At 34.3% G+C, this 19,126-nt stretch overlaps 1 protein-coding gene across 1 annotated transcript in view; it reads left to right on the forward strand.

The window, feature by feature from the left end:
- The first annotated feature begins 2,695 nt into the window (after positions 1-2,695).
- Positions 2,696-19,126, forward strand: part of LOC132556420 (MLX-interacting protein-like) — a 39,337-nt gene continuing 22,906 nt past the window's right edge. The window contains exons 1-9 of the mRNA XM_060220866.1: positions 2,696-3,091; positions 7,112-7,218; positions 9,165-9,238; positions 10,827-10,946; positions 11,321-11,495; positions 11,969-12,058; positions 12,529-12,602; positions 14,160-15,017; positions 16,910-17,042. Coding sequence (XP_060076849.1) covers positions 2,715-3,091; positions 7,112-7,218; positions 9,165-9,238; positions 10,827-10,946; positions 11,321-11,495; positions 11,969-12,058; positions 12,529-12,602; positions 14,160-15,017; positions 16,910-17,042 — 2,008 coding nt within the window. The 5' untranslated portion in view covers positions 2,696-2,714. The remainder of the gene's footprint in view (positions 3,092-7,111; positions 7,219-9,164; positions 9,239-10,826; positions 10,947-11,320; positions 11,496-11,968; positions 12,059-12,528; positions 12,603-14,159; positions 15,018-16,909; positions 17,043-19,126) is intronic.

The raw sequence follows: 19,126 nt of genomic DNA on the forward strand, positions 1-19,126 counted from the left end.
GAAATTTTGGATTTATAGATAAATTCTAAAGCCGCGGTAAATAAAGAAAAAACACTTATTTTGGGAACTTTTTCCGAAGTGTAATAATCAAGGAAGAAAATGGAGAAATTCCAAATTTACTAAATAAAGAAATATGTAGCAATATGACAGTACTTGTGATAGTGAAATGGTTAGTTTATCAAGGATCTTAACTAATTTTAAAAACCAATTCAGTGAAAATGTCAACAAGAGGCCTATAGGGCTTATGTCGTTCACCTGACTTTCCCAGGATGTCAAGACCCACAGTTTATACAAAATTGATTCCCCTTTATCCAATAAACCTTCAGGCGTATATTGGAAAAAATACTACTACATGCAGTCCAGTCCACATATGACGTGCGTTCAGTACACCACTGCTGAATAAAGGACGTCAGATAATAGTTTATATAATTATCACCCGTCCATTAGATTTAAGAAGCTCTGTTATATTCTTTGTCAATTTTGTTTCTATAATTTTTTCTGAGACAACTGAAACATAGAATTTGGTATTACAAATCAGAAATTTTCGCAATTAATTTAGTGTACAGTCATGTGCGCACACAGTTCAGTGCAATCAGTCTGAATCCCTAATCCACCTGAAGAATGGAAATATTTTTTTTCGTGTATCCGATATATTTTTTTTTTTTTTCATTAATTCCTTCCTAGATGAGTTTTTATCTGTTTAAATTGCAAAATGTCTGTTTCAACTGGAAAAATGTTTATCACTTTAGACAACATTATATAAATTATGTATATTTCCAGTCATAGAAGTTGACTTTCATAACCTAATATAACTTTTAGCTGAACACCACAAGAAAAAACATATCTAAATACGATATTATCACATTTTGTACAAACTTTGATAACAAATATATTGAATTAATTTGAAAGTTCAAGTGTTGTCTTTTGTTCTATAGTGACTCTTGTGTTACATAACTGGTCATTTCAACACCCTCGTGAGACAACGGTGTTCAATCTGATACTGATCGTAACCCATGGAAGTTCGAGGACGACAACATTACCACCTGGCATGTTTAGGAATCGTTAGTCCGGAGGACTCTGTTAATCTACTAATGATTTGATATTTTGTCTTTGACGCAATTGACAGAAACTTCTGGACTAATGCTATATTGTCGAGTTAGCTCTTTATTGTCCTCGAATGAAGATAGACATTTATGATTAGATAAAGCAGAGCCAAAATAATTATTTAAGCTGTATCATGCAGCTTCTAGGTCTTGTCAGTGACGCTGAAGGGTTGAAATTTGAAATCAAGAAATCCATAAAGGATAATCAATATAAGTACATGTGTATAATCTGAAACATTCCAAAAATCGGAAGAATGAAACCGCAGCATGCTGATTGGTTCTATAGGGTGCGTATTTTGACGCACCTTACGCGTCTGTATAACTTGTCTGTGTTGTTGTGGCAGTGTTTTTGTACAAGACATTGCTCTGTAGAATGTGACGAGCCCTCTGTATGTTGTTCAATGAGGTCGCTATCAATGACCCAAGCTGTTGAATCATAGACCGATAAACAAAACAAACAAGCAAATATATGTTTGTAAGAGGATCTATATATATACACATATTTGTTCATGACAATCGTTTATAAGTTAATGACCAATAACAAATGCTTCCTGTTACAATGGCTTATCTTATTATTATATAAATCAGATTACAAGACTGTACATTCTATAAATCACTGCTTTTATGTTTATGAAAATTGCTCGATTATCCGAAAGGCAAACAAAAAAAAATAAATGAATAAATTAAAAGTCTAAAATATAATTGAACAAATGAACAAACACTTTTTGTATGTTATGAATACAATATATGTTGTTGTATTAAGGAAAAAAATAAACAGTTTTCTGGTTAGATATTTGACATGAAAAGTTAATATTCATTTCGAAAGCATTTAAAATGCCGACAGTCTATATATCAAGATTATATTACATAACATATTGTTATAATGTAGATATATAAATCTACGACTTTGTGAATTTTAAATAGACACTTTGAGTTTACGTAATCAATAGTTTGTCAAACTCCTAATAATAAATCTAACTCATCAGTTCTAATTATGTTTAAAGAAGTGTTCTGAAAAGGCAAATCGTGTTCCGTACGAACAGATGGAAAAATTCAAGTTTGCGAAGTCTAAAGTCCAAAATCAACGCATATAAATACACAGTGTATGTGACCTATATCTTGACGTGACGTACTTTGATATGATAAGTTAGCTACTGTGTAAGGAAAATTTGACAACACAACTATTCGATTCAATATTCGCATTGTTTATATTATATGTTGTTGGAACAATAAATATTCATCACTTCTTACAGATATCGTTTTATGTCTGGCCTTCAAGTATATGCCTGATATACATTTTCCGTAAAACACGTTAAATAAATTTACACATCATCATGTACACGGCCTTAAATTTATAAACTTATAAATTGATAGAAGCTAACAAGTTGATGTAATTGTTGCAGTTCGTCCAAAATTAAGGCACCTGCTACATGGAAGTAATCTTAAGGGAAACCCCCAAGGAAAACGAATCTAGTTTTTGTTTCAAATATTACCCCGCTGGGAGCCTCATCTAACACGCCCTCTATGAACAAGTTTTGGTGTAATGGCGGACGAGATTGGAGTAGGCCTACAGAGCCTTTCGTATGTTGTTGACAGTGAAGATATTCGGAAATGATGAGTGTGGAACCTTGGCCGTTACCCGATACGTTGGGTAATGGGAGGTATATGAATTCGCACAGAATGAACATTCAGTCAAACAGCCGTAATGTAAGTATGTCGGAATCGCGAGACGACAGAGACGAAGATAAGAACACTATACACAGTGGTCAGTTTATGCTAAGTCGTGTCCACGATCATGACCCTTCGCCATCTCTTGGGGACGATGACGGGCCTAGGATTCATCGTTCAAAGGACGAGAGTTATGATTTTCGCAAGGCATGCAAAGAAACGGCAAAGAGTTATACGTTTACGTCAGGAAGGAGCACAAAGACCATCGATATAGACGAATCGCTCTCTACGTTGTTTGATTGCATGAGTCTAGCTTACAGGTGAATAGTTTTGACAGCTAATGTTATACACGTGCGATCATTGCTCACGTTTATTATGTAATATCTTGATGAGGCCATCAAGTGCTATCTTTCCTGTCTTGAGTATTAATAATCAGAAAGACATGTAATGGTTTGCTGTTGTATAACCATTTATATTATCTAAGGTCAACAAACCGTGACTGGGTCAGGTCAGGCCGTTCAGGTCAGTCATAGTTAGTACATGTAAGGAATTATAGACGATGTTACTTTTTGGATGTTTTGTGCAGAATAATCAAAAGGAATATGTACAGAAATTTGTTTGTGTACTATTGAATGGCAGTAGTTTTCCTGGACCACTTAATAAATAATGGACACATGTACACACATGTACATATAGATGATAGAGAATGAATAAAATTAACATGACATTCAAGGACTTTTAAGTTAAACTGTAACCTGCAATGTGCTCCTTGACACTTCTGTTTAGCTTGATCAGTTAAGTGTAAGACTAGCAAGCTAGATGTCCTGGGTTAGAATCCTAGAATATTCATCGAAATAATGATCTCTGTTACATTGGTACCTCTATATGTAGGGAGTCGTGAATAATACTCAGCATTTCTTCCCACATGCATTGTAACCCTGGTAAATACTATCAACAATAATATTTCATTCAAGTAGAGAGAACATATCATTACCTTGATTGGTTGGGGTATTGGTCAATAAAAGATTGTAGTGAATAATGCTTAGTTCTACCTCTCACAAACATTGCTAGGACCCTTGTAATTTAAGGACTAGTTATTTCCTAGAGGAAGGGTATGTAACCGTAGTAATCACTATAGCAACATAGTAAACACTATAGCAACGTAGTAAACACTTTAGCATCATATAACTCTCGGCTAGAGAGAACTTGTCATTATCTTGATCAGTTTAACTATTAAGTCACAAGCCCAGAGTTCAAATCCTAGCAGAGACATCGAAATGACCTCTGTTACAACTTTAATACAAAAAATAATCCATTAACTTATCAGGACATTTTTCAATTTGAATATAATTAAAAGTCATTCTTTTTCATTGTTCTCCTGGAGCTCTGTCTCTAACATACTATACTGTAGTCCTTATGTAGGTAATGCATTACCAGTTAAGATGAGGTAACAGTAATGCTTGTGTATAACAGCTAATTATTTCAGCCAATACCTTCACGGTCATTTAATGTTTCCACTTGGAATACTGTAGTCAACCTACTTAGCACACCTGACCCTATTAGCCTAATCCCAACCTTTCTGGGGAAGAAAGATAACTGCACTTATTAAAACCTACAGTAGATGTCAATTGACAGTTAACTGTGTTACTTGCTTGTTTGGCATGTTTCTTAGAAACAAAATTCTATTTGAAATGCATATTTAATTAGTGAATACACAGACATTAGAATCAGGATACTTGACTTCAAGCTAAATGTATGATGTTTTAATATAAAAGTTGTTTCTATTGGGTTGTTTACACTGATAACAAAATAGCTGACTTGTTTTTATTTTTGATTTCTGGTCATGATAGGTAAAACTAGTGTAAACATTTTTAAGTATAATAAAATGAGTATGCATATTGTCAATATCAAGGGGTGATTACATTAAGTGGTAGAACAGATAAGCACTCTAACTTTCAATCATTCCGTAGAATTATTTTGTTGTATTTTCTTGTAGATATTCATGTTTCTGCTTCATTCAAACAATAAATAGCAGCAAGTAATGGCGACACACTGAACATTTAACACAGCCATAAATCATCCTTGAATCAAAGCAGATTTCATTTTCCATGCGCTCTGTAAAGTGTCATGCGCAGAAGACTACCTTGTGATAGGGAGCAAGACTGGGAGAAGAAATTTGAAAATCCCATCCCATTTTCCGATTTTGTTACAGTCACTGGCTGTGAGCTATGCAATCATTGATGACACATGGTTGATCCTTCCTATATACTAGAGGTTATACATATACTGAAATATACTATTTTTTGCTTTTTTTAATATTTCACCATGGTATATTGTAGGGTACAGGGTCACATGACTGTATAATGCAGATTACAGGGTCACATGACTGTATAATGCAGGGTCACATGACTGTATAATGCATAAATGTGTGTGATAGACCATTGATCTTAGAGGGTGCGATAGCTGTACAGTTGTTATAGAGAGGCAGCTTATGTAATCTTGTATAAAAATAATGCATGGGTAGACATTCCCTTCCCATGGCGATTTGTGTTGCTTAGGAGCTTAGAAACAGACTTGTCTTAATTAACGTGGCCGTTTCCTAGCTTTACTATAATACTGTTGCTCTGGGTGGCATGTAACAGGCCTTCTGTTCTTCATTGACAAACTACCTTCCATAAAAGTAGTCAAATATTCGTTGACAGCACTATTGTTACACTGACTTACATTACTATGGACACATGAGACATTTTGAGAAGTGTTACAATTGACAGTTCTACACCAGAAAAAGTTCACTGAAGATTATAACTCCTGGTAGGTCATAGCTATCGGCATCTTTCAAAGTGTAAGCAAGTTGATTAGAGTAACTTGACTAACTAACTGGTATATCCCCATATTTCGGAGGGAGACACCAGATTAATCAGTATGATCTCTTAATAAACACATACATTTTCTAAAATCCAATTCTCATTCATGGAAATTCCAAAATGTTTTCAATAAAATATCTTTTCCTTCCCACTTTAGTTTAGGTACTGCAATATTCCAAATATTTCCATGTAGTCTATTTGACTTATGTGCAGACTCTGGATACTTAAAAATTCCTTGAAAATAGCATAAGACAGCAAGCATTGCCAGAGCTGTCAAAGCACATCTGCCCCCGGCGGCCATCTTGAGACTCTTCCATATCCATGCATATGATAACAAACATCTTGTAATGAAAAAACACTATCCTACTAATACAATGTGGAACTCCTGATCTGTTTAGAATGTTCTAATTACAAACATCTGATACACCTAAATGTCCACAAATATATTGCTTGTATCCTGGTGTGCTTATTATTTTGAATTCCAATTATAGAATCCATTTTATAATAGAATCTTTTGGTGTTCATTCAACTGTATTATGCACATACAAATTATGTTGTGACAAACGCTATTATTCACTGTTTTGGAAGAGTTCTGTAATTTTAATGGCAAAAAAAAAAAAAAAATGTTTAGCAGGTCCGTCCTAGTATTTTCACTTGGTATGCTCTAAGTTATCACTTAAACATATAGCACTGTTTTCTCTCAACATACAAATTATGTTGTGACAAACATTATTATTCACTGTTTTGGAAGAGATCTGTAATTTAAATGGCAAAAAAAAAGAGGTAAGGAATGTTTAGCAGGTCCGTCCTAGTATTTTCACCTGGTATGCTCTAAGTTAGCACTTAAACATATAGCACTGTTTTCTCTCTTGACCATTTTAACTCGTTATTATCAATTTCAGATTTGTATTTTTTTCAATGCAATAGTTAATGAATATTTCTTCAGCATGAGTCGGTTGTTTATTGTTCCACTTAAGGGTTAGTAGAAGATAGCTCGGATGTCCTATCTGTGATGCTAATTTTAATATTTTCTGACACTTGATGTTATAATATTATTTCCTTTCTGAGATATACACTAATGTCTGACTCTTCATTATCACTTCTTGATGTTTTTATTTTTTGTTGGTCACTATTTTAAAAAAGCATGTTTTAGAACTTTTTTGATCTTGCAAATTGGAAATTATCAAATTTGATCATTTTATCTGCTAGCTGGCTTTTCTGTTCGTTGAAGTGAAAATTTGAATGAATTATGAAAATCTTAATTCTTAAGTCACAATCTTTGACATTACTTAGGGCTAAACCCCAAAATGACAGGAATTATTTCATCATTGGTTAACATATATTTTTATTGAATCAAACCTACTGAAGAGTTTTATTGAAGTTTGCAGGAAAGTACAATGCCAGTAAGAAATCAATTGATAAATGCTTTACCAAAGTACCAAAGTTAAACTATATCTTATAACTTTCTACTTCCAGTGGGAAACTGACCTCGCCCAAATGGAAACAGTTTCGTGGCCTGCAGCTGACAATTAAAGACAAGATTCGACTAAACAACCTGATATGGCGTGAATGGTCCATGCAATGTAAGTGTACTTGGCAGAAGTGTACTTGGCAACATTTTTTGTAATGTCTAACAGCCAACAGGGCCTTTAAGCTTGATGCTTGTAAACAAAATCTAGTGAGTATTATAAAAAGTTATACTCACATTTTTATCCTGTAATGAGTCTGTGAGTCTAACAGATCTTATATGACTCAAAATAGAGAATACCAGAGTTAAGTTATTATAACTCTGTCAATGAAATATCATTTAGTTGGAATTTCTGCAGAATCAATATATTCGTTGAGTAGGCTTATCACCAAACCTGCAGAGAAGAGGCTGTATAATAATGAATTTATGTGAATTGTATGCAAATTGAATAGATGAATACCAGTAATACTGACCAGTTGGGGCCCTTTTTTGGCTAATATGTATCTTATCTTTTAGTTGATTAATGAAAAGCTTTGAAAAAAGTTTGTATGAAAGTCATTGGGCTTTATTCTGATTCTGATATATGACAGTCACTATCTTTTGTTAGACACAATAATTTATACAAATTTGTATTGTGTCTTCTGTGATATCGAAAGTATTGTGTCTACTGTGATATCAGGTCCTGTGTTTATTTCCTGTTTGAGTTTTCAAAGATGTCAAATACTTTTATGAGGTTTTTATTGGTCTTTCCTGTCAGATGAGAGTCAATAAAAAGCCCAATGGTCTGTTGTGTAATATTGCCCCAAAAATATTTCACGACTAGATAGGAGATAGATTGCAAATGTTTGTCATTGATGTAATGAGTATATTGAATTGTTAAGTCATTTTTGGCTCTTTAATATGTAATGAACTCAGATTTTTTCAAAAAAGTAGACAACCCTAAATCAGGGTTAATTCAAAAATGAAGATGATTTGATGATATTCTCATTCACTCATCATGATGATAATAATGATGCGATGTTGTGCTTTTGGCCTATATAGATAACAGTGGTGTAAGCAAATTGTTTGTTAAAAGTAAGAATATTTCTTTTAACAAATCTTTTTTTCAAATGTTTTCCGATCTTGATTAAGTCAAATAAAAACACATTTTTTAAAATGTAAAATTATGTAATTTAACTTAGCTTTGCCATTTGTTCTTATTTTTCTCAATTTATTGTGAAATCTGTCAGTTCTCAAAGGGACTTAACTCCAGTTTGACACAAAAATTTGAGAAGTGCTCACTGGAATGTTGGGTGGAAATTTGACTCAGAATTCACTGTCATTGATATTCAACATTAACTTACTCATGAGAATTGGTTAGTTTAATTTTTTTTTCTTTTTATTATGATTTCTTTAACCAGAATGTTAATTTCATATATATTTCCATGATACAATATGGATTCAGTCTTCTGTGTATATATACATTGAATTACATTTTGGGACTGATCCAAAACCATGATGGTTGTCATTTCATTTAGCTTGATTTTAATAAATAAATGTTTCTTGTTGTAATGTGACTGGTCAGAAATCATTGGGTTTCTTAATCAAAATTGCCTGTGATATTGGAAACCATATTAATATATTTAATGTTATTGAGGAAATGATGAGTGGAGCCCTCCTAATTCAGGACACTTTAATAGTTGAGATATGACCCAGGGCTCCCCAACCTTCCTCTCATTATACATGTACACATTCTTGCAGATGTAATGAAATATTTTTTGTGGAAAAAAAAAATCTTAGATCATACTTGAAAGTTCTGATGAATAATACTAGATTAATGATGTCTTTTTGCAAAAATAAATAAATAAATCAATTTACATTAGGATTCATTTCAAACTTAAGGTAAAAAGCTGTTAGTAGTTCCAAATTTAGTAATGCATTATATTAGAAAATGAAAATGTAACCACCACCTCAAGGAAATAAAAGGATACATTTCATCTGTATTTTCACAACATTTCATGTAATAGATGACATATATATACATATCATTTATATATACAATCCCTATCACTTTCATTTTAGATGTCCATGGAAGGAATTCAGTTGTGTGCCAGTTTGCTGCATCTGTTTCAGATGACATCCATACTAAGCCAGAGGTAAAGTTATGAAAAAATGCGAAAAAGTCTATGACAATTTTTTTTTAAAGTTTCTATCAAAGAGATTACCATTGAGTGAGTGAAACAGCTGTAAATATTTTCTTTTGATCATTGTTGACGAATATCAATGTTAGTCAAGTTGTGTGTGTTTTTAGGTAATTAGGAATTTGGTGATGTCTTGTGCAATTAAAGCAGTGCCGTCTGTCCATTTGTAGCAACAGTTCTGTATATAAGATGTCTGACTTATTCCTTGAAAGGTTTAGTTTAAACAATAATTTTATTAAACCTTACTACATACAATGTATTAACATTTCATTATTCTTTTAATTGTAACTCCGTGGGGTTTTTTGGTCAAAAAGAATAAAAATATGTAGCATGCTACAAGAACATCAAAAATTTTGTCTCCATATTTGGAACATCTCCTTTTGATTATTGGCACACCTCCAGATTCTGGAAATTTGTTTAAGCAAGGATGTGCAGGAAAGATTTTGAAAATTTCACCAAGATGGAATGTCAATAAGGAACTCCTCTTGGAAATAATTGTCTCCCTACTTTTTCAAACTTTACTGTTTTTACTGTGATTTTCCTCCCAAGAGTAAGAACCATCAGTATTATGTGGTTGTTGTTGATAACATTTGAAATATCAAGGATAAATTGAAAGCTTTGTTTCTAATCAGTAGATTTAATTTATTTTATTAAAGATGATAAAATAGTTATATCATGTTGATGTCAGCATGCCATGATTTAATTGCACCAATCGAAAATGAATATCAACATTGGACTTTGGTCATTATTGTTGTTGGTTGGTGTAATAAACTCCTGGACAGAAGCCATTAACATGCTATAATTGTATAATATATCTAGGTAGTATGATGTGGTAGTATACTTAGTATTCATAACATCAGATCCTAAACCTGATTCAGTATTTACAATCATAAGCCATGTTAAAGGGTCAAAGGTCAAATTTGATGTAAAAATTTGGAAATCTTTTGTACAAGATATCTCATGTGCTTCTCAGCAGATTTACTTCAAACTTAACCATGATGTCACAGAATTAAGTTGAAATTAAGTGGGTATTTTTGGTTGTTATTGGTCACAGTTAAAGGGGTCATAGGTCACACTTCAGTACTTAGGCTATGAAATAGGAGGTGTACTATAGAACATAGAGTTCTGCACCTTCTTAAATTTTTGTGGGATCATTAGTCCAAGTTTAAAGGTCAAAGGTCATACAACAATTGAAGAAGTTAGTTGATATATACTCCTGTACCATCTGAAAGATCAAGGGGTCAAAGATCAGAAGGTCACAAGGTACCTTTATATGGGTCAATAATATGAAACGCTGATGCAGTTACACATACAACTTAAAATGAAATTATACAGGTTAATACAGATTAAGATTTTTTGATACTAGCTGTTCAGCAAGATTTTGAAATGTTAACTAATGTTATTTGTAACATTATTTTATCATTTTGGTAATATTAAAAATCATAACTGACCTCAGCACAAATTCTACTTGACCCGGAGGACAGCAGAGGTGAATTGTACTGCCCTGAATGGTGCTGATCTATGTCAATATTTCTTTTCATAGTCAATAGTCTTAGAAGGGAAGTACTGGAAACGAAGATTAGACACCGTCACATTTGAGTACAAGAAATGGCGTCGATATCACTGCAATCAACAAAGAAACATCAGAAGGAGAAACACCAGTGTAAGTCTGTTTTTCATTGCTCAGTGACACCAAAACTTTTGAGTGCATTTAAATCCCTCTTCAAACTTTTTAATTTTGCTTTGTCGATAAGGTGGGGAAGCAGATGATTGTGGAACTACGGCGAAATTTTCCTGTTATAAAGTAGCCTTCTGACGTAAATATTTATAGTGGAGATGTTGTAATAATTTTATGATGTGTAGAGTGAATGCTATAATGTCAGTTTTAAGTGATTTCACTATTATCCACTCTGATGTTTACAACAGCATGGTAATAGCTGTATACCACAGGCCCATGGAACCTCTTATTTTTTGTTTGTACTCATGATACAGTCAGTGCTTTGTATGATTATGAAAAAATCTTCTTTTCCCATACAGATGTCAAATTTGTCGAACAAAGTTGGCAGTGTGACCATGTCAACAGCTTCCCAATCACAGTCAGCCACAGACGTATATTTAAATAGTACAGACTTTATGGACATGGATCTGGAGGATGAGCTCTTTAATCAACTTAATCATTCAAACTTTACTTTCCCAAATCCTAAAGAATTCAGTAAGCATTACTCATTCTCATTATGTTCAAAAATAATATATTATTGAATATAATTAAGCAAAAATATGTTGTTTAACTGGAGAGACTGCTCTCTCTCCCCCAAAAGCAAAAGGGCTGGGCAAAATAAGGGACATAGAGGGGAAAAAAACCAGGTTAGCAAAATAAAAAAAAAAAAAATGTAAAAATTGTGATAACTCTGGATTAGTCAGGTCAGGTTCAAATATTATTAATCAAAGATTGAGTTTGTGGGTTAATATTTCATTAAAAATTTCCGTAGGTGATTTGTTTATGTTTTATTTTGTGCTTTCTTGTCTTTTAAGTTGTTCCTTTAGATAATTTTCTAGGGAGTTATCTCCCTTCTATTTGTATCTTCATGTCTTATATATTTTAAGTATTCAGCTCAAATGTGTAATCTGAGAAAAAAGACAAACCCATGTTGTATTACTGAGATAAAAGGAGTGATATATTTTCAGGTTCATATGGTATATCCAATCTGCTGCAGCCTGGTCTAATCCCTCTTCAACCAAACTTTGAAGACACCGATGCTCTCATGGATTTCGAAGGTAAGTTTATAGTTATTAGTCTTGTTAAGGATTTTTGAAGAAAATTGTAATATCTACTTTAGCATTATGTGTTCTGTGATTTGACTGTTTCATTTGAGGGATGGCATTAAAATCATTGCAGTTGTCTCCCCTGCCAATAACTCTGATTAAGAACATGTCCACTGGTAGTGTTAAAACTAATCAGCTTTGGTATTTGTTAGATAGGCTGATGAATTAAGTCATTTCACAATATTCCAGCATGATTTCTAAATCTTTTCTGGCAAATAATAATAAAAACTCCCAGTGTTGACTTTTTAAGGCTCAGTCTCTGGAATGTTACAGAAGGTATTTTTATTGCAAGTTTAAAAGTCAAAAGTAGGAAAAAAATCAAATGCGTGTCAGCCATAGTTCCTATTGTACTGAAATTATTTTAATTGCCACTCTATTCCTTTTTACTTTTAAACATTTTTTTTCTGATGTTTCTTTCACAGATCTCTTACAACAAACTAACAAGCCTGGGAATTCTGTTGTACAATTCACAGGAAGCACCTCATCCAGCTCACAGGTACAGCAAAAGAAAACAAAAAACCTTTGACAGATACAGAAATAGATGTATGATATAGAAGAAGAAAAAAAATTCTTATTCAGCGGTATTTTCAATTTGAATGTAAGAATTTCGGTTTTTAGTCCCTTGACAATGAAACCTGAGGGGACAATACTGTTAGTCTCCATCCATCTGTATGTCTGTCTGTCCGGATGTTGGTTTCCAGATGATGACTTAAGAAAAGATGGATGGATCTGAATGAAACTTCATTTAATGTTAGGTTATGAGGAAATACAGAGTGGGATTGAATTCGGGTCAAAAGGTCAACTACAAAGTCTCTGTTGCTAAAAAATGATATTTTTTGCAAATTTTGGATTCCTGATGATAATTCAGAAAGGATTGATGAATTTGGTTGAAACTTTATACATTGTTAATTTATGAGGTAATATAAAGTGGAATTATTTATGGGGTCAAAAGAACAACTACGAAGGTCATTGTTACTAAATATAGACTTTAATCATCATATTTTGACTTCCAGATGATAATTTGTGATAGGGTTCACCGATTGTATTGACATTTGATGCAATCTAAAATTATTAGAAAATATATAGGGTGGGATTGAGTTAAGGTTTAAAAGGTCAACTGTTAAGGACAATAGACATTTTTCACCTTTTTTAGGGCCCAAGGATATGCGACGCATAGTTTGTCAGAATAACACCAGTAGTCAACTGAACAATGTTCAAGGTCACTGTATCAAAATTCCAAGGTCAAATTTTACATCTTTTCATGTGCATACTGACAGTGTAACAAGAATAGTTAAATTTACCCTGAAAGGTCAAACACATAGCTGGGTTCTTTCTGACATGTCAGTGTTTGAGTTTGTTTTCCAGATAATCGCTTAATTGAATTAAGGATGACAAACCAGATTAAAACTTCATACAGTATTAAGCACAAGCAAGAACATATAAAGTTTTTTCTGCGTAATTTTTTGTGGTTTTGTGTCCTTCCTGTCAAACCACTTGTTCATAGCTATCAAGGTCTATGTTGCTTAGAAAATTTAATTAACAGCAGTGGACGAGTGTTGCATGCAACACTAACTGTAAGCTTGTTGTATTTAATGTGAATAAGTAATAGATTCAACATCAGATGATGATGCCTTTGCAAAAACACATACATTACTATCGATGATTGTTATTGCTACATCCTGAGAAATACTTGATGGATTTTACATCTATGTTCCCCTTGGTCCCAAGTTTTGATTTTGTATTAACAAAAGAGAAGGGAAAAGATCTGTCTCTAAAGAACAAATAACGTGTGAACAATAGTGGACACTAAAATCTTGTTAGGGCTCTTGTTTGTTATCTAGCAACAACTTAGCATAATTGTCACAAGAATAGATACCGTGTTGTAATTATTGAAGTGATCATTTTAATTTTCATTTCAAATTTTGTTAAGACTTTAAGAATGATATTTGTGGTGTATTTATCATTTCTTATAATGATAGGATTAATTATTAAAAGAAATTGAAATATTTCATGTTTTAAGCAACTACTGACAATTACTATATTTATTTTTCAGAAAGTTTACCCTGCAGATGACTTTGACATAGGCACAGGATCTTCATCTATGTCATTGCGTGCTCTGCTGCAGCCAACTGTACCTTCTCCTCCACCCCAAAAAGTGGCGACTCAGCGTCCTCTTATTCAGAGCCCACCTGCTCCTCAGCTGCTCCCGTCTATCTCTTCTCCTGTCCAGTCACCCCCTCAGCCTGACCAATCTACAGCACTTGCTGGAGGTAACACTGGAGGTAACAATGCTATGGTGGACCTGATCAATCTTCTACGCATGGCACAACAGTCACCAGAAAACAATAGTCAGCTTGTTTCATTGCTGGCAACCCAGCTTTTAGAGACACAGGCCTCTTCAAATCAGGCAAATGAAGCAGCCCTGCAGATGCAACAGTTTCAACAACAACAGCAAATTGTACAACAACAACAACAGCAACAACAACAACAACAGCAACAGCAACAACAGCTGATACAGTTGTTACAGCAACCTCAACAGATTCAAATGCAACAAACTGCTCCACAACAACAAACGTTTTCATTGCAAAATAATCAACAACAAGTTCTCCAACAACAACACTTCACAGTACAACAGCAACAGCTACAACAACCAACAAGGCTACAGCAGCCAGTGGAAGTGAAACAACCGACATTAAGTGCTAACAAAGCAGTCAAACCTGATGGACAATCAAATCAAAGTACAAGTCCATTGCAGGCTGCTCTCTTGTCTGGACTGAAGTCAAAGGTTACATCACGTGTGGCTAGCAAATCTGCTGCCACAGCAACTGCTACAGCATCATCACAGGCTACAGTAAATAAGATGAACAAATCTGCCATTGCGAAGTCTGGTGGAGAGTTTGTAGTACCAAAGGTAAGTAGCACATCCCAGAGTAGCTGTAAAATATTGTAGCACCAAATGTCAGTAGTACATCTCATTGTAGCTGTAAAATATTGTAGCACCAAAGGTCCGTAGTACATCTCAGGGCAGCTGTAGAATATTGTAGCACCAAAGGTCAGTAGTACATCTCAGAGTAGCTGTAGAATGTTGTAGCACCAAATGTCAGTAGTACATCTCGGGGCAGCTGTAGAATGTTGTAGCACCAAAGGTCAGTTGTACATATCAAAGTAGCTGTAGAATGTTGTAGCACCAAAGGTCAGTTGTACATATCATAGTAGCTGTAGAATGTTGTAGCACCAAAGGTCAGTAGTACATCTCAGAGTAGCTGTAGAATATTGTAGCACCAAAGGTCAGTTGTACATATCAGAGTAGCTGTAGAATGTTGTAGCACCAAAGGTCAGTTGTACATCTAAGAGTAGCTGTAGAATGTTGTAGCACCAAATGTCAGTAGTACATCTCAGGGCAGCTGTAGAATATTGTAGCACCAAAGGTCAGTTGTACATATCAGAGTAGCTGTAGAATGTTGTAGCACCAAAGGTCAGTAGTACATTTCGGAGTAGCTGTAGAATATTGTAGCACCAAAGGTCAGTTGTACATATCAGAGTAGCTGTAGAATGTTGTAGCACCAAAGGTCAGTTGTACATCTCGGAGTAGCTGTAGAATGTTGTAGCACCATATGTCAGTAGTACATCTCAGGGCAGCTGTAGAATGTTGTAGCACCAAATGTCAGTAGTACATCTCAGAGTAGCTGTAGAATATTGTAGCACCAAAGGTCAGTAGTACATCTCAGGGTAGCTGTAGAATGTTGTAGCACCAAAGGTCAGTTGTACATATCAAAGTAGCTGTAGAATGTTGTAGCACCAAAGGTCAGTAGTACATCTCAGAGTAGCTGTAGAATGTTGTAGCACCAAAGGTCAGTTGTACATATCAGAGTAGCTGTAGAATGTTGTAGCACCAAAGGTCAGTTGTACATCTCGGAGTAGCTGTAGAATGTTGTAGCACCATATGTCAGTAGTACATCTCGGGGCAGCTGTAGAATGTTGTAGCACCAAATGTCAGTAGTACATCTCAGAGTAGCTGTAGAATATTGAGGCACCAAAGGTCAGTAGTACATCTCAGAGTAGCTGTAGAATATTGTAGCACCAAATGTCAGTAGTACATCTCAGAGTAGCTGTAGAATGTTGTAGCACCAAAGGTCAGTAGTACATCTCAGGGTAGCTGTAGAATGTTGTAGCACCAAAGGTCAGTTGTACATATCAGATTAGCTTTAGGATACTGTATTAACAAAGATCAGTGTATCTCCCAGCGAGCAATAGAATGCAGAAGCAACATATGCAAAACATGCAACAGACTTTTCCAACCACTCTTTTACCTAGCAATAATTAATGAATTATTGTTCAAATGCAGTATCTGTATTTGAAATAAAGAGACAATGTGGATGATGTGTATCATTGTACCAAATTGTTAAATTCCTATATATCACTAGCAAAAATCGCATGTTCTCACGAAAATAACTGAAATTTGTCAGGAATCTGAGGTTACCACAATGTAGCAGTACAAGTCATCATATATTATCCTTAAAAAAGGGGAGATAAGTCACTTTACTTTCATGAAACAAGTTTTGAATTTTGTGGATTTTTGAGATTTGTGATATTAGCAGTGAACTGTCATGGATATACAAATTTAAGATAAAGCATACCTCAAAATTCAACAAAATTAAATCCTCAAAAAATTAATATTTCAACGGTAACATTCATGCTGACATGAGCTGTTAATTCTGGTTATTTCTAACAGACAGAGACAGACAAGATTTGATGTTTTAGAAATGTTCATTTAGAAGACTGTTTTCATATTTAAAATTCCAGACAAAAGTTATGCGAGTGAAGGCGCGACAAGGACAAACTCCGTTACTGCCTAAAACTTCCTCCTCTACACCTGTTAGTAGCACTTTAACACCCTCCCAGCAGAATACTTACCTGGCTCAACTTCTCACTAAAGGTAAGTCTCAATTACTCAATATATTTGTAGATCCTAGTATAGAACATCGCTGAAACCTGAGTTTGTCCTCTGTCCTGCTGAAATAGTTCAGACTAAATGTAATCAGATTTGCTAACTCTGCTAAGCAAGTCAAGTGTTGCTATTGGTTTATTTTGAAACAAGCTCATGAAAACTTCATAAAATAATTTAGCTTTTTACAAAGATATTCAATATTGCCACCAAGACTGCCATCTTCAGAATCTTTTGAAATATTGATTGATTTGAAAACCGTGTGTGTTGGATCAAAAGATTGTTTCTGTTCGGACCTGTAGAACTGTTGAGAGTCAACCTACTCTAATATTTGTGTATCATAGGTTTTACTATATTTATTCTTTATGTGTTCAATCAATTTTGATTGTTATTTTGTCATTCTGTCTCTCTATAACTGAAAAAAGTGCTAAGTAAGATTGAATTGAATTAATTTAATTGCATCTGTGATGGTATAGCTATTAAACTGTGTACATTTTGTGAGGGATTTGGACATACTTTCACACTGGTAATTAGCCTTGACCTTAGAATTTTTTCACTCGACCATGAACATAGTGATGTGATACACAACGCACAAGAGGCACATCAAATGTATCCAGGAAATTACCATCAATGGCAACAAAAACACGTTATTTTGAGCCGATACTTGCCATCATGGCAGACAATAAACAGCTTTGTTGACATTATTGAGGTATTTCCAGGGTTTGTTACAACATTGTTCATTTTATCAAGGTTCCAAGTTCCTTTATTACTCCTCCAATAGTAACCTGGGGGAGGAACGGGAATTAGTTTTGTTTTTATACGCCCGTCGAAAGACAGATATATTATGGTATGGCGCTGTCCGTCCGTCCCGTGTCCATTGTAAACTTTTACTTGTCTGGAGATCTCCTACATTTTTCAGCCAATCTTTATGAAACTTAGTAGGCTTAATCACCATGATATGAAGTTGTGTTTTCCTGAATGGGGTTTTGATTAGACTATTTGAATAAGAGTTATGCCCCTTTGTTTATTTCACTATAGAAATCTTGTCTGGAGATCTCCAACATTTTTCAGCCGATCTTTATGAAAGTTTGTATGCTTAATCACCCTGATATGAAATATAAAAATCTTGTCTGAATATTTCCTCTAACCGATGTTTATGAACTTTTGTAGGTTTAATCTCTATAACATGATTTTATTTTTCTGAATGGAGGTTAATTAGATGATATATACAGAACCATTCCAAAAGTATTCAATCACTTAATATTTTTACGATAAATTTGAGTGAATATTTGATCATGTGATGAAAAGGATCTTATATTCATTTCCATTTGACGTGAGATTTATGAAACTCGCGTCAAATTTTTCATTTTACCTCACCAAATGCTCTGTAAAATAAAAACGTCTTAGGATCGTTTCATAAATTCCTCCTACTTTTTTCGACCTTTGACTTCCATCAAAGTACACCAGGTAGAAGACTGTAATTCTTGAATTAACTTCTTTGTTTTGGATATTCACGGGCCTATTTTGTTCCGCTTTGTGGTACTCTTGTTGTACCTATCTTTCCATCCTTATTTACCTTGTCGGGACTGTCTTTCCTAAACAGTACACTACATGTCACTGGAACTTCATATGGGTGGTATTGGTTCATCTGTGTGAAACAGTGTGTCTTATATCAAAAATAGGTCACTCTGACCTCTGTTTTGACCTTTAACCTACATCAAAGTAAAGTTGGTCCATTCTCTATATTCTACATTACTTGCAACTGGAACTTTATACTTGGAGTATGAGTCTACCATGGTGGGGCAGTGTGTCATGTACATTACATATAAAAATACATTGTTACATTGCTGTCACAACCAGCAGTGTAACACAATACCCTGTCACAGCCAGCAATGTAACACAATCTCCTGTCATAGCCAGCAATGTAACACAATACCCTGTCAAAGCCAGCAATGTAACACAATGTCCTGTCACAGCCAGCAATGTAACACAATACCCTGTCACAGCCAGCAATGTAACACAATACCCTGTCACAGCCAGCAATGTAACACAATACCCTGTCACAGCCAGCCATG

Source organism: Ylistrum balloti, unplaced genomic scaffold (genome assembly GCF_031769215.1).
Source record: "Ylistrum balloti isolate Yb309-2 unplaced genomic scaffold, AGI_CSIRO_Ybal_v1 Utg369566, whole genome shotgun sequence".
Taxonomy (NCBI): domain Eukaryota; kingdom Metazoa; phylum Mollusca; class Bivalvia; order Pectinida; family Pectinidae; genus Ylistrum; species Ylistrum balloti.